Here is a 13,867-nt window from a genome sequence, read left to right as displayed (position 1 = left end):
TATGAGGAAAGGTTGAGAGACTTGAACCTGTTCTCATTGGCAAGAAGAAGGCGAAGAGGGGATTTGATAGAGACATACAAGATGATCAGAGGATTAGATAGGGTAGACAGTGAAAGTCTTTTTCCTAGGATGTACGAGGGGGCATAACTACAAATTGAGGGGTGATAGATTTAAGACAAATGTCAGAAGCAGATTCTTTATGCAGAGAGTGGTAAGGGCGTGGATTGCCTTTCCTGTAATGTAGTCAACTCAGCCACATTAGGGAGATTTAAACAATCCTTAGGTAAGCACATGGATGATTTTGGGATAGTGTAGGGGGACGAGCTGAGAATAGTTCACAGGTCGGCGCAACATCGAGGGCCGAAGGGCCTGTTCTGCGCTGTAGTGTCCTATGTTCTATATTTGAGAGGTGAGCGAGAAATCAGGAAATCATAAATCTGTCAGTCACGCTGTTGGAATCTGTCATTTAAAACAGTGACAGAGTGCTTGGAGAAATTTAAGCTAATAAGGTTTATATTGAATTCGTTATTTCAAATGAAGCTAATTTACTTTTTGTGACAGTAATTAGAGTTGTAGTTGGCATTATCTAGGCAAGTAGTTAAAGCAGAGATTGGAATCTAAAACTAAAGTTCTTTGTCATTAAAACCAAAGTATTGATCTAGTTAGGAAATTGGTTAAATGAAAAAAGAAAATGTAAGGATAAATGGATATGTACCCCATAGGAAGGAAATTGACTCGTGATGTTCAACGAGGATCTGAGCAGAGGCCCCAACTATTAATTATATTTATTAATGACTTGGATATCAATAGAGAGCTATAAGTCCAAGTTCACTGAATATACAAAATTTGTGGTGTAAGTAGTAGTATGGATGTGAGCATAAAACAGCAAAAGTATATTAAGTGAAAGGACAATACTGCAGTGAATGGATTTTACTACAATTAAGTATGAGAGCAATCATTTTAGACCAAAAAACAATGCATATGAGTTGTTTTATAAATAGTCCAAGGTTAGGGACAGTGGTATTCCAGAAAGGTCAAAGGGTCTATGTATACAGATCACTGAAATGTATCATTAAAAACAACAACATAATTAAAAAAGCTAAAATTCAGAGGTGTGTAATAACATCTGTGAACAGGTTTATTAGAAAAACAGGTCAAAAAGCTGATAGAATGTTATTTGCATGTCGAGAGACCTAGAATATAAAGGGGAAACTTTTACAGCTATTTAAACCAAATCTTGAATACTGTACAGGTCTAGGCACCTCACATTAGAAAGAATGTTACCAGGGCTCCAAGGTGCAGAATATGAGAGAGAATGGTATAAACTAGGCTTGCAATCCCTGGAATATAAGAGGTTGAGCAGGGGAATGGATGTATTGATTAAAGTTTTAATAATGTTAAAGAAACTAATGGGCTAAGATGGGAACGTTTTCTACAGCGGGGAGAAAAAAAATCAGAGAGGCCAATCAGGAGAGAATGTGGCAGAAAAATATTTAGTCACTTGATAGTATAAAACTTGAGTTTTAATAGAAAGGGATATGCTTTCAAAGCTTTTTGTCTTGCACTCATTGGATTGTTAGGATACCAATTCTCAAAGCAAATATTGGAAGAGGATGCTGAGTAGTTTGCAAGTGAACTATCATTGGTAGAGAAGTTATTATAGAGAATGCACTAGTTTACTTCCAAGCATTTTTTCCTTTTGATTTCAAAGGTCTTGCATTTGAATATGTGTGGCTTGCTGCATGTGAATATCTAGCATGTCAGTGAGGCAAACTGTGAACCAGCTCGATTTTAAATTGGTAATTAGTGCAGTTCCTAGCTCAGTCAGGATCGTTTAATAGATGTTGGCCAATAAAAGAATCACCTCTAATATTGTATAGAGTATTCTAAGTTTTGGAAGCAAGGGTAGTTTGATACAATCAGTATACTGTCTGTTGTGAATAATCAAAAGGATATGCTGTTTATTATAAGGGATCTATGACCAATGTATCTGGCATCACCTAGCACTAAACTTCATGTCCCACTTGCTCATTTGTGTGGTAGAATATCTCACAGATGGTCTTTCTGGCTTGATGGCAGTATCTTATTAGTGGAGTGGTACTTGCTACTTGTGTTGCAGCTACATAGGAGCCATGTGAAATAGCTAGTTTCACCTGCTATTTAATTGTCTTTTGCAAACAGAGAACATTTTCATATGTAGTGCCTCTTTCAACTGAACAAAAGCTTGGGAAACAACTTTCCTTTGTGCTTTCTCCATAGTAATACCTTGAGCAATCATAGATGGTTTATGTGGTTTGACTTTAAGCAAAAGCGGCAGTTAACCAGTTCCTATTACATAGTTTGTGGCAATGCCTCTACCAAATTGCACTTGCCAACCAATCTGTGATTCTTGGTGAGTGTAAGATGAAAAGTTTTGGCAGGGTGTCTGTTCCTTGAGCAGTAAATGATTCTTCATATAAAAAAGATGACAAAAGTGTGGAACACTCTTGAAAAAAAGTTGCTACCTCAGTTAATATGTCAAATCTGGGATTGATAGATTTTTGCTGGTCAACCAAGTATATTGAGGGGTATAGAACAAAGATCTATCACTCAATAGCTATAAACCTTATTGAATGGCAGAACAGACTTAATGGGTTGAATGCCGTCATCTGTTCCCGTGTTTCTACTTGATTTGCCAATTTACTTGCTCTCTCTTTATTCTCTGAACAGGATGATGGTGGTTGGACGTCTATGATTTGGGCCACAGAATATAAACATATAGATATTGTAAAGCTGCTGCTGTCAAAAGGAGCTGATATCAACATTAGGGACAATGTGAGTTAAACAGCTGGGCTTAAAGGAGGCTAATCCTATATAGTCGATCTGTATCCACAATTGTATTTGGGAAGAACAAAATGTTTCTGATGCAACTGCTTTCTAGCTTTATGTTTTAAGCATTTAAACGTTGCACAAATGAGGGAAAGGAAATTTTAAAAATATAATGGTGAGCTTGGGATTGCCTTCCAACAAATAGGTATTAATTTCTTCTCTTTGATTTGGTTCCAATCTAGCACTAGTTGATGGAATGAAGTCTTTGTTCTTTTTTGGTTGTAATGGTTTGTATAAATTAAGTTGAGGCAGTTTCAGCCTATTACATGCTGATGCAGCTGTACACCATAGTTTATTGTTACTTTGGCAGTCTGACTTCCAGCAAACATAATTGCTGCAAGAAAACAATGATGCTGTAACTGCAGCCCTTAGGTATATTGTTTGGATAGAATGAGAGTGGATTTATTATTTCATCTGATCAGATTGAGCTGTATCTGTCAAGTATCACATTGTCTGAGAAGCTTTCTTTTCCTTGTTGCCGGGTGGCATTCCAAAGCAATTAGCATTTAAATTATTTTGTCCAGGCAGAGATAATAAGTGTAACAGACTTGTCAATGTTAACAAATATTCTGAGTGACATTTATGAGCAGATAGGTAAACAAATTGCAATTTTTTTAAATTGTAGAGTGTACCCCTGAAGAGTGAGATTCACCAACACAAGTTACAGTTTGAGATGTTAACACATCACTCCGACTGAATTAAGTTTGTCCACATACTGTATACTCAGCCTATGTATAATTGTTTAAGGATGGTTCTTCAATTTCAAGTGTCGTGATGGTTACATTTTGACATGGTCCCTGTCTACCTGCATTGCAAGGACCCTATAGAAGCAGAGAACAATTTTCTTTTCCAAAAGTATAAAGGGCAACAAGGAAACATGCTTTGCATTGTAGTTGCATCCCTTCAAAAGTAATTGTCAAAACTACACTAAGCAGGTAATAATTCCTTTAACAAAAAAGCAAGCTTGAATTTTTGAGGTACAGTATATGGTAAATGTAGCGTGTTATGATCCCTACAGAAACCTAGAACGTTTGAAAATGTAAGAAATCCCCCAACATCAAAATGAAAGAAAGCAGCTGTCACCTTTAGAGATTATTTCTGTAACAAGCCAACTAAAATCAACGTAATTTAAACATTACTTAGCAGGTTAAGCGTATTTCTAATAAAAAAAGTAAACTTCACTTTAAATATTTGATGTAAGAAAGATATACTTATTGAAGTTACAGGCATTCATGTTACTACTTGCACAAATATAGGGCTATGTGCCATGACACAATCTTTCCAAACCAGCCTAAATTTTGTAGGATTTCTTTTTTATGTTTTGGCTTTAGCTACATTCACAAAAAGTTTTTTTTTAAACAAAGTCCCCAGATGTCGTCATCACCAACAAAGTGCTTGTCCACAGATTCTCTCTCGAATTAGGATGATCCCAATGGCACAGATTCCCCAGAAAGTCCCATTTCTGACTCTTTTAAATGGTCTGGTGGGCACTAGCACCACCAGTTCAGCATTGTGTCCAATTCATGATTCCTCCGTTTTCTCTTCAGTGTTCAGCTCTTTCTAACTACAGAGCACACACAGTGATACAGTCTCCCTGATCTAATCTCAGAGACCTGCTTAAGCATCAGGGTATGTTCAAAGACTGCCAAACTGAAAACCTCCACTCTGGTACAGACATGATAGTTTGAATGGCTTACTTCTGTACTCTAAAATTCTATGATTCTATTTGGACAGGGCCTTGCTTATTTTCTTACACATCCCAGTATTCTGAGCAGCCAAATGGAAAAGAAAGCTAGGCCTATTCACTGCAGTTAGCTTTCCATATACCCAGACCTAATTAACCATCTATCAAAGTGCTCTTCATTACATTTTGTTTTTAGTGGGACATTGCTCAAAAGAAAATACAGGCTTTTTGCAGCCCATAGGTCATCACAAGTACTTTAGCAGTTTTCGCTAAAAGCATCAACTTTTGTTTGTCTTTCGTATCTGAAAACCTAAGTCTCACAAAATTATTCTTTGAAGATGATTTAATTTGATGTAACTTTATTTTCAGCAATGCAACTGGTATCTTGGTCCCTTACTTATCCTGTTATTATAATTTTTGCTGTGAGATCATTGATAAAAATCCATTATTTAATTCTAAATTATAGATTGGCTTTTGGAAGAAAACATTTTGTATTTCTCATCAAAAATCACAATAATAAAGTCTACAGTGTTATTTTTAACAATTCTCTGATGTTGAAGCATAATTAAAGTTTCATAGCTGGTGTGGACACAGGCCAAATGGCTTCATTTTGTGTCCTCATTTTTCTATCATTGTATTGTTCTACATTAAAAGTTGTTCTCTTTCCCTATTTTTATTGCACAGGAAGAGAATATCTGTTTGCACTGGGCAGCTTTCTCAGGGTGTGTGGATATCGCTGAGATATTTTTAAATGCAAAGTCTGATCTAACTGCAGTAAATATGCATGGTGACTCTCCTTTGCATATCGCATCAAGAGAAAATCATTATGAATGTGTAGTGTAAGTACTACTGAATATCCTGAACTGTCATAGATAATGTGATGGTGTGTAATAATTCACTCGGAGTCCATGTTCTGGCAGCATGCCCTTTTACATGCATGTTGTAGTCTGGAGCTGTGAATAGTGATGTAGAGGCCTCATTTGTTCTCACTATCACATGCCTAACCAGGAATATGTCTTGTGCTCCTAATACCTGCCATTGGTGCATATGGGAAGGATTTGCAGATTAATACTCACCCGAACTGGCCATAAACGTGCCTTCCTCTTGGCCCTCAAGGAATTTGAACCAGAATTTTGGGCTTCGAAACGTTATCCTCCACCTCCAATGTCTTCTCCGATAATGATATAATAAGGTGCAGTTTTTCAAGTTGAAATGATAAGTTCAACTAGCCGGTATTCCTGAGATTTGGAAAGAAAAAATGATTTCCTTTAGGCAAGCTGTAAGAGATTGACTAATGATGCATGAACAGAATATAGTTATTTTTGTTGAATTCACATTGATCTTTGGACATTCAGCTAGTCAACTGACTGCTCAGCTTAACTGCCTTTTGGCATTTATCAAAAAAAAAATTGTTTGCTTTTGGCTTTGTTTTGGATTTGCTATGACAAATGTTAGGTTTCTTTACATTGTTCCTCTCCCTTCCTTTAGAATTACAAGATCAATTAAGTAACAATGAGGAGGGGTCTTTCGGCTTTCCTCATTTCATCCTCTTCACCTGACCACTGTAAAGATTTCTGTTGTTATTAGCCTCAGGCCATACCTCTGGATAACTAGATTCTTATTAAATGACATCTCCAGCAAGGAGCCAGTTACAGAGTTTTCTTGACAATCTTGATAAATAATAAAAATATGATGTCAAGGACATACACATAGATACAAAGTTGTAAAGATATTGTGTTCAATATGAAAGGAAGATGGAAGGAATATACAGTATTTAAATCCTTAGCATGCCCTTCACATTTAAAGGTTTTAATCTGAGATTATGTTTCTTTAATTGATATCTTGTATCCCCAGCAGTTGCAAGCATTGCAGATCCCTTCAAATTCTAATTGTCAAGATGTTTATCTCCAATTTGTATATCATCGGCTGTTTTCATCTTTCAAGAGGTAGAAAGCTTTCTCCAGTTTTGCAGGGTGAAATTCATCTCCTCTGCCAAAAGTAGTAGCCTGACATATAAACTGGTTTGTGTATTTTGATATTGCAACTAATTTGTTTAATCACCTATGTTAAATCTATCATACAGATGATTTTGTCCAATTTTTAGAATCATAGAATCCTTAGTGTGTGGAAACAGGCCAAGGTGGTACATGTATGGAATGAACTGCCAGAGGAAGTGGTGGAGGCTGATACAATTGCAACGTGTAAGAGGCATTTGGATGGGTATATGAATAGGAAGGGTTTGGAGGGATATGGGCCGAGTGCTGGTAGGTGGGACTTGATTGGGTTGGGATATCTGTTTGGCTTGGACGTGTTGGACCGGAGGGTCTTTTTCCATGCTGTACATCTCAATGACTCTAAGTCCACACCATCCCTCCAAAGAGCATCCCACCCAGATCTGCCTCATACCCTGTCCCTGTAACAGTGCATTTTCCATTGCTAATCCGCCTAGCCAACATGTTCTTAGTCATTATGAGAAATTTAGCATAGCCAATCCACATAACCTATGCATGGAGTCATGGTTATACAGCATGGAAACAGACCGTTTATTCCAGTCAGTTCATGCCAAGCATAATCCCAAACTAAATTAGTCCCACCTGCCTGCACCTGGCCCATATCTTGTCAAACTGTTCCTATTCCTATACTTATTTTGGACTGTGGGAGGAAACTGGAGCAATCTGGAGGAAACCCATGCAGACACAGGGCGAATGTCGTATGTGGAGTTTGTACAGTCGCCTGAAGGTGTATTTGAACTCTGGTCCCTGGCGTTGTGAGGCAGTAGTGTTAACCACTGGGTAAAAACAAGGACTGCAGATGCTGGAAACCAGAGTCTAGATTAGAGTGGTGCTGGAAAAGCACAGCAGGTCAGGCAGCATCCAAGGAGCAGGAAAATCGATGTTTCGGGCAAAAGCCCTTCAGGAATACAGGCAGGGTGGAGAGATAAATGACACGGGGGTGGGGGTGTAGAGAAAGTAGCATTGAGTACAATAGGTGAATGGGGGTGGGGATGGAGGTGATAGGTCAGAGAGGAGGGTGGGGAAGGTAGCAAAGAGTACAATGGGTGAATGAGAGTGGGGCTGGAAGTCATAGGTCAGAGGGGAGGGTGGAGCGGATAGGTGGGAAGGAAGATCGGCAAGTAGGACAGGTCATGAGGGCGGTGCTGGAGTGAGGTGGGGCTTGGGTGAGTTAACCACTGAGCAACAATGCCACCTCGATTTTGGTTTGACTAAGTGTGGCTAACCTGTGTGGTTAGTGATTGCTGTGGCCATTTTGGTTAAGTGTATTTCCTTTTTAAAAGCCATTTCAGTTGATGAAATTCTCAGATATTCCTATCAGACGATGGAATTTGAAAATCGATAATCCATATCTTATATATGGTATTCTTAAATTAAATCTCAAAGTTTTCATCTAAAATCTCAAAATATTTTCTGTTTTAACTTTAATTGGAGACTGTAGGTGTCCTGGGCAACCTCCTTAACACTTCAAAACTTCTTCCTTAATTTTAAATAATTGCTTTGTAGGACAGAACTTGAACATTACACTTCGTGGTTCTTCTGTTGGACAATATTAGCCAAGTAAACCAGACCGTGCTAAAGTTGCACTGGAAACTAATTCGAAAACAGTGTTTTTATTGCATGTGCTAAAAATTACGTATGTTTGTGCACTGGTCCTTGTCCTGTGTAGGCAAAGGTAGTTTGTGCATACATTGCACCTTTTTCTTGATAAAGGATTATGGTTACTGCCCATCTCTGGTGCATTGTCTACAGCTATACTCTGACCAGTCAGAGATTTGCGTATCTGGTCTGATGTTCATCCGCTAATCATAATTAACAATAAACATTTCCTGCTGCATTTCCATTTCAACAAATTAGCAACTTCTTATGGTGTATAAATGGTTTTCCACTTTCAGAGTTTGGTTTTGTTTATCCCAATCTTGACAAGTTCAAGATGAAACATTTCAACTTGTCTCTTTATGGTAATATTCAAGTTCCTCAATTTTACTTTCCTTACTCTCTTAGGAAAAATTACTTGTTGATTTCATCGCAAAATTATTCCCTTTTAGCTGTTGTTTTCTGAGGTTGATTGTACTTGTGAATATTGGCCCTTCACTATTGTAAGGAAGAAAGGTTTTTCTTTTGAAGAAAAGCATCTTTTCTCCCCATCACCAAATTACTATGTGGTGATACTGTGGCTTTAAGAGGTGTATTTGGTCTTTTGATTTATGAAGAAAGGTTGCGATAGAACTGATGAGTAGTCTGCTCAGTCTATAGAGTAAACCACTTGTGAGGCCTTGTTTTTTTTTTAAAAAAAGTTGGAACAATAGAAGTAGCCTGAATGGGTGAGGTCAAGCTCCCACAGAATCAGGATTTTTAGTTTTAGCTTTCTGCAGTTGCTGGGGTCTTGAAGTTGGATGTGGAAGCTCTTATTCCTGTCTCTGTTACAACTAAAAGCTGAGGTTCTCTTTCTGCTGCTAGAATTGCATGTGGAACAATCTATTTTGCTGAATTTGCCTTTGCCAAGTGTGTGTTTATGGCATGTTGTTATATTGGAACCGTTTATTAGTAGTAGTTAATATATATTTACTATTTGCGAAGCATTTCAATAGTCACAGTTAAGCTAATTATTTTGTTTTTATTTAGTCTGCGTTTTAACTGTAGTGTAAAAATAGTGTTTTTTTTGTTTAAAATCGAGTAGTTCGACCAATTGAATTGCATCTGGAATGCAATGCTTTACATTTACCTTTTAAAATAAGAAAACGTTAGGGTCTAGGCTATCTTCTTAATATATTTTTGAGGGGTTTTGGTTCGGTCTGTTCCATAACAAACTGGGGGCTCTTGTTGGGATCAAAATCTCTTAATTCCTGATTGGCTTTAGGATTATTGGACTCAAAGGCACTGATTGGTGACTGTTGGTTTATTTTATTTTAGATATTGCTTTCAGTTGGTTTAAACATGGCACGCTTTGGTAATAATGGCTCTTTCAGTCGATAAGAGTTTCCTGGGGGTGAAAGAAGTCACTTTGTGTGTTTTACTGAAAATGAGCAAGTCATGCAATTGGCACGCAAGTTGGAATTGCCTGTGTCTGTGTGGAAAGGGGGAATAATAACTTTTACAATTGCCAGGAATGCAGTTGGAATATTGGTGATTGCTAAAATTCAATTACAAATTAAATAGCTTGAATTAGGGACAATGGCAAGGGAAAGAAACAAAAAGGGAAGGATAGACCTGGCAGAACAAAGAGAAGGGGAAATGAAACAGTTTGAATTACAATTAAAAGCACCGGAAAAAGAAAAGGAAAGGACGACTTACAGAAGAAAGGGAGAAAGAGAGAGTTTTTTGAAGTTCGGAAGTTAGAACTGAAAGCTCAAAGTCAACTTAAAGTGGCAGAAGTAGAGGTGAAAGGTAGGAGTAGTGGTTAGGACAGTGATTGACAGCAATCTCATTTGAGCCAAAGGCCTTGTGGGAATGCATTTCCAAGTGTTGCCTAAGTTCAATGAGAAGGATGTAGAAGCTTTTTTCATTTCATTTGAGAAAGTTGGTAAATAAATGAAGTGACCATGTGGGTATTGTTGAACCAAACAAAGTTGGTAGATAGAGCTAGAGGGGTGTTTGCATCACTATTTTAGAAGGTATGTGGGGAGTATGAGAAGGTGAAAAGCCATCTTAACTCCATATCAGCTAGTACCAGAAGCCTAAAGGTGACATTTTAGTAATCTGAGGGGGGATCCTGGTCAAAAGAACATAGTGTTTGAAAGTATCAAACAAAGTAATGTTCGTGGGTTGATAAGGTCATTAAAAATAGATCAAACATCTGTCGCTCTTAGCGAGACGATTATTTTGGAGGAATTCAAAAAAACTCTTCCTGAAGTAGTGAGAACTTGTACGGAGGATCAGAGAGTTAAGATTGCAAGGTTAGCAGCGGAAATGACAAATGATCTGTGAGGGATAGAAGTTGGGGGATAAAAGAAAGCCTCAAGTGGTCAGGGAAAAGGAGCCCTCATTGAAGATAGTGAAGATAGTTTACCATAGGGTACAAAGGAAACCCATGAGATGGAAAGAGAAATGGGGTTTAAATAAAAAGCTCAGGTGGTTTCACTGTAATAAAGTCTATAGAGTTGCAATTAAATAAATTCTTTTATTTTTATTGTGTAGTTTGACTGTAGTGTAATAATAGTGTTTTGTTTAAAGTCCAGGAATTTGACCAATCGAATTGTATGTGGAAAGCAATGCCTTACACTTATCTTTACAATAAGAAAAAGTTAGGTTCGAGGCTATCTTTTTAATACATTTTGATGGGGTTTGGTTTGGTCTGGTCCAGAACAACTGCTTTATTATTATTATTGAGCAGTGTAGAAAAATCACCGGTTTCAAAAGCAGTATGTGTATCACATGTTGCACAGCATTTCTTTTATCAGTTTGCTTAAACTGATTGAACAGATCCACCTCTTGTACTTCAGTGAAGTACACATGTGCAGAGATAAATTGAGATTGAGAATGATGTTATAAAATACAACATAGAATGAAGTATGAACTGTTGTAGTTTAACACAAGTTAGGAAAGATTCACCTTTCAAGTGAAAATGAACTTCAAATAATTGCCATTTAACATCCATATTAATATTCTGGCACTAAAACTGGTTATCTGTGCACCATTAGGCTTTTTCTTTCACGTGGGGCTGATGTTAACATTAAGAATAAGGAAGGCGAAACACCACTCGAATGTTCAAGTCTGAACTCTCAAGTGTGGGTAGCACTACAGATGAACAAAAAACTTAAACAAGCATCAGCTAATAAGATTACCCAGGTTGAGAAGATAGTTGGCAGGTACAGTATTGCACATTCTGACTTGCAGCTTCAGTTTTCAGAGCAAAATATTTTATTTTGAGTGCATTTGTATTTTACATTTTGAATGTGAGAACTAATTTTCTTGCTGTTATCATATCACCATATTCACACATTGGAAATGGCCTTGGAGCAGAGTTAGCTATAATACTGATTGAATGGTGATGTTAACTGTATCAGCATTTGGTTAATCAGATTTCATGAAATGCATTTAATATGAAAGATTGATTTGAAAATTACACCAAGTAGTTAAGTAATTTCTTTCTTCAAAAGAATAACAAACTTTTCAGTTTCATTAGATACTTAATTTTCTCTTCTATGCTCTTACATGTCATGTTTTGTTTAATTGTTAAAGATAACGTTAGTACTGCAGTTACTTGTCAGTTCCAATTTGTTGAGGAGAGACATGCAGAGAGGAGATGTGACTTTTTTGGGGGATGGATTTCTTGCATGTTTTCTGCTACTATTTAACTGTTGATCTGTGAATGTATTTATAAATAGTGCTTAAGCATTTAATGGCAGCATACATACTGGATTATTTTTCCATGTTATTTATCCACTGCCGAATGTTGCGGTTTAAATTTTTGATTTGTAACATGTTTTATTTGACTGTTCTGTTTATCTACATAGCAATAGTCTCTGCCCTTCAAAGTATGTGATGTACAGAGGAACCTCGATTATCTGGCATTCGATTATCTGAATTTCTGATTATCCGAACAAGATCGCAAGGTTCCGATACTTGGCTAAACTGTGTTATCCGGCATTCGATTATCTTAATGCCTCTGTCATTTGGATCATCGAGGTTCCTCTGTACTTTTAAGATAATTCTGAGTGAGGGGATAAGTACTTTACCCTTTTTATTGTTCATCTTGCACTGCATTATCACTGACAGTAACTAACACTAAGACTTGCAGCAGAATCAGAGGCTCCTGTAAATGAAGCAAATTTAAATTGCAGTCATTTGGATAACCAAGTGTAGAATATGTATTCACATACAAACAGTAATAGATGCTTTTTCACTGAAGTTTTAAAATTTTTGATTTGTCAACTGTTGTTTCAGTTTCTTTGATGAAGAAGTATAACTGCACAGAAATCAAAATTTTAGTATGTTTAGTAAATGAGTCCTATGATCAACTGCGCCATCTATAGAAAAAAATGTTATAGGTCTTATCCCCAAACTGTTGTTTGATCTGTACTTGTGACAGGGCTAGAAATTGACTACTACCATCCTGCCTCTTCACACTGTGATATTGAATGTCACCTAAACAGTGTAGAGAGAAAAATCAGGCAGGAATGCAAAGGATGCTCCACTATTAAGCATACCTATTATCAAACAAGTTCTGGAACATCATTATCGCATCATTGACCCTGCTGATTTTTCTTCTCTCTTGCACAAGTGATACATAATATCTAAGTGATAAAAATGAGAAGTTACTTTTTGGTTAAGTTACACAGGCAGCAATTGATTTGGCGAAAGTGAGAACTGCAGGTGCTGGAGCTTTGAGTTGAGAATATGGTGCTGGCAGCATCTGAGGAACAGGAGAGTTGACTTTTCAGGCAAAAGCCATTGATTAGGAATGCATTCCTGATGCATTTGCGCTTTTGCCCGAAATGTCGATTCTCCTGTTCCTTGGATGCTGCCTGACCCGCTGTGCTTTTCCAGCACTACACACTCGACAGCAATTGATTTGAACAAGTTTTATCAATTTAGAAACAAAATTCCATGATGATTTGTGTGATATATCTTCATCGCTATGTAGCTAAATTCTTGTTGCAGTCAGACAAATTCCTGAATATTTTTTTAAGACCAGTTCAATTAGTACTTTGCAAAACTGTGAAATTGAAAACAAGTTTGTTTGTATATGTCTTTTTGTCTTCACTATAACCTTTCTAGTTGTATACTTGTTAAAATTGTTTTGCTCATTGATGTGCCTTCAACAAGAAAATGTTCTTTTCTTCAAAATGCACCTAACAGAGATATTGGTCGAGGTTATGAACGTGTGCCAATTCCATGTGTCAATGGTGTTGATGAAGAACCTTGTCCAAATGACTATAAATATGTTTCCCAAAACTGTGTAACATCTCCAATGAACATTGATAGGAACATCACACATTTGCAGGTATGTTATGAGTTCAACGCTTCAAAGGCAGTTTGCATTACTGAATTCAATAGAAATCTGAGCAGCAAAGAACATAATGAAAGTATGAGTTGTCATTTTTAAAAAAAGTGATTTGTTAAGGATCTTCTAGGAAATATGCCTGCTGTCTCTTCCTCGACTGACCCAAGTATCCCCAAGACCCTCATTGACCCCATTCAACACTGCAATTGGTTCATTGCCATTATAGTGGTTGGATATAGGTGATAGATACTACCTTGCAAATGTTATCCACATTCCAAACTTTCATATATACATTTTAAAAAACAAAATTATGAATCCACCTTTAGTTAAATTGGGAAAATGAAGAGCTATAAATCA

General features: G+C 37.0%; 1 protein-coding gene across 6 annotated transcripts in view; it reads left to right on the top strand.

The window, feature by feature from the left end:
• LOC122564772 (histone-lysine N-methyltransferase EHMT1-like) overlaps positions 1 to 13,867 on the top strand; it is a 142,846-nt gene that overhangs the window by 109,065 nt on the left and 19,914 nt on the right. For all 6 annotated transcript variants that reach the window (XM_043719980.1, XM_043719978.1, XM_043719976.1 and 3 more), the window contains exons 18-21: positions 2,710 to 2,814; positions 5,237 to 5,391; positions 11,205 to 11,372; positions 13,366 to 13,510. In XM_043719980.1, the coding sequence (XP_043575915.1) occupies positions 2,710 to 2,814; positions 5,237 to 5,391; positions 11,205 to 11,372; positions 13,366 to 13,510 (573 nt within the window). The remainder of the gene's footprint in view (positions 1 to 2,709; positions 2,815 to 5,236; positions 5,392 to 11,204; positions 11,373 to 13,365; positions 13,511 to 13,867) is intronic.

Source organism: Chiloscyllium plagiosum, chromosome 30 (assembly GCF_004010195.1).
Source record: "Chiloscyllium plagiosum isolate BGI_BamShark_2017 chromosome 30, ASM401019v2, whole genome shotgun sequence".
Taxonomy (NCBI): domain Eukaryota; kingdom Metazoa; phylum Chordata; class Chondrichthyes; order Orectolobiformes; family Hemiscylliidae; genus Chiloscyllium; species Chiloscyllium plagiosum.
The sequence above is the reverse complement of the archived record's forward strand: the minus strand, read 5'-3'. Positions and strand labels throughout refer to the sequence as shown.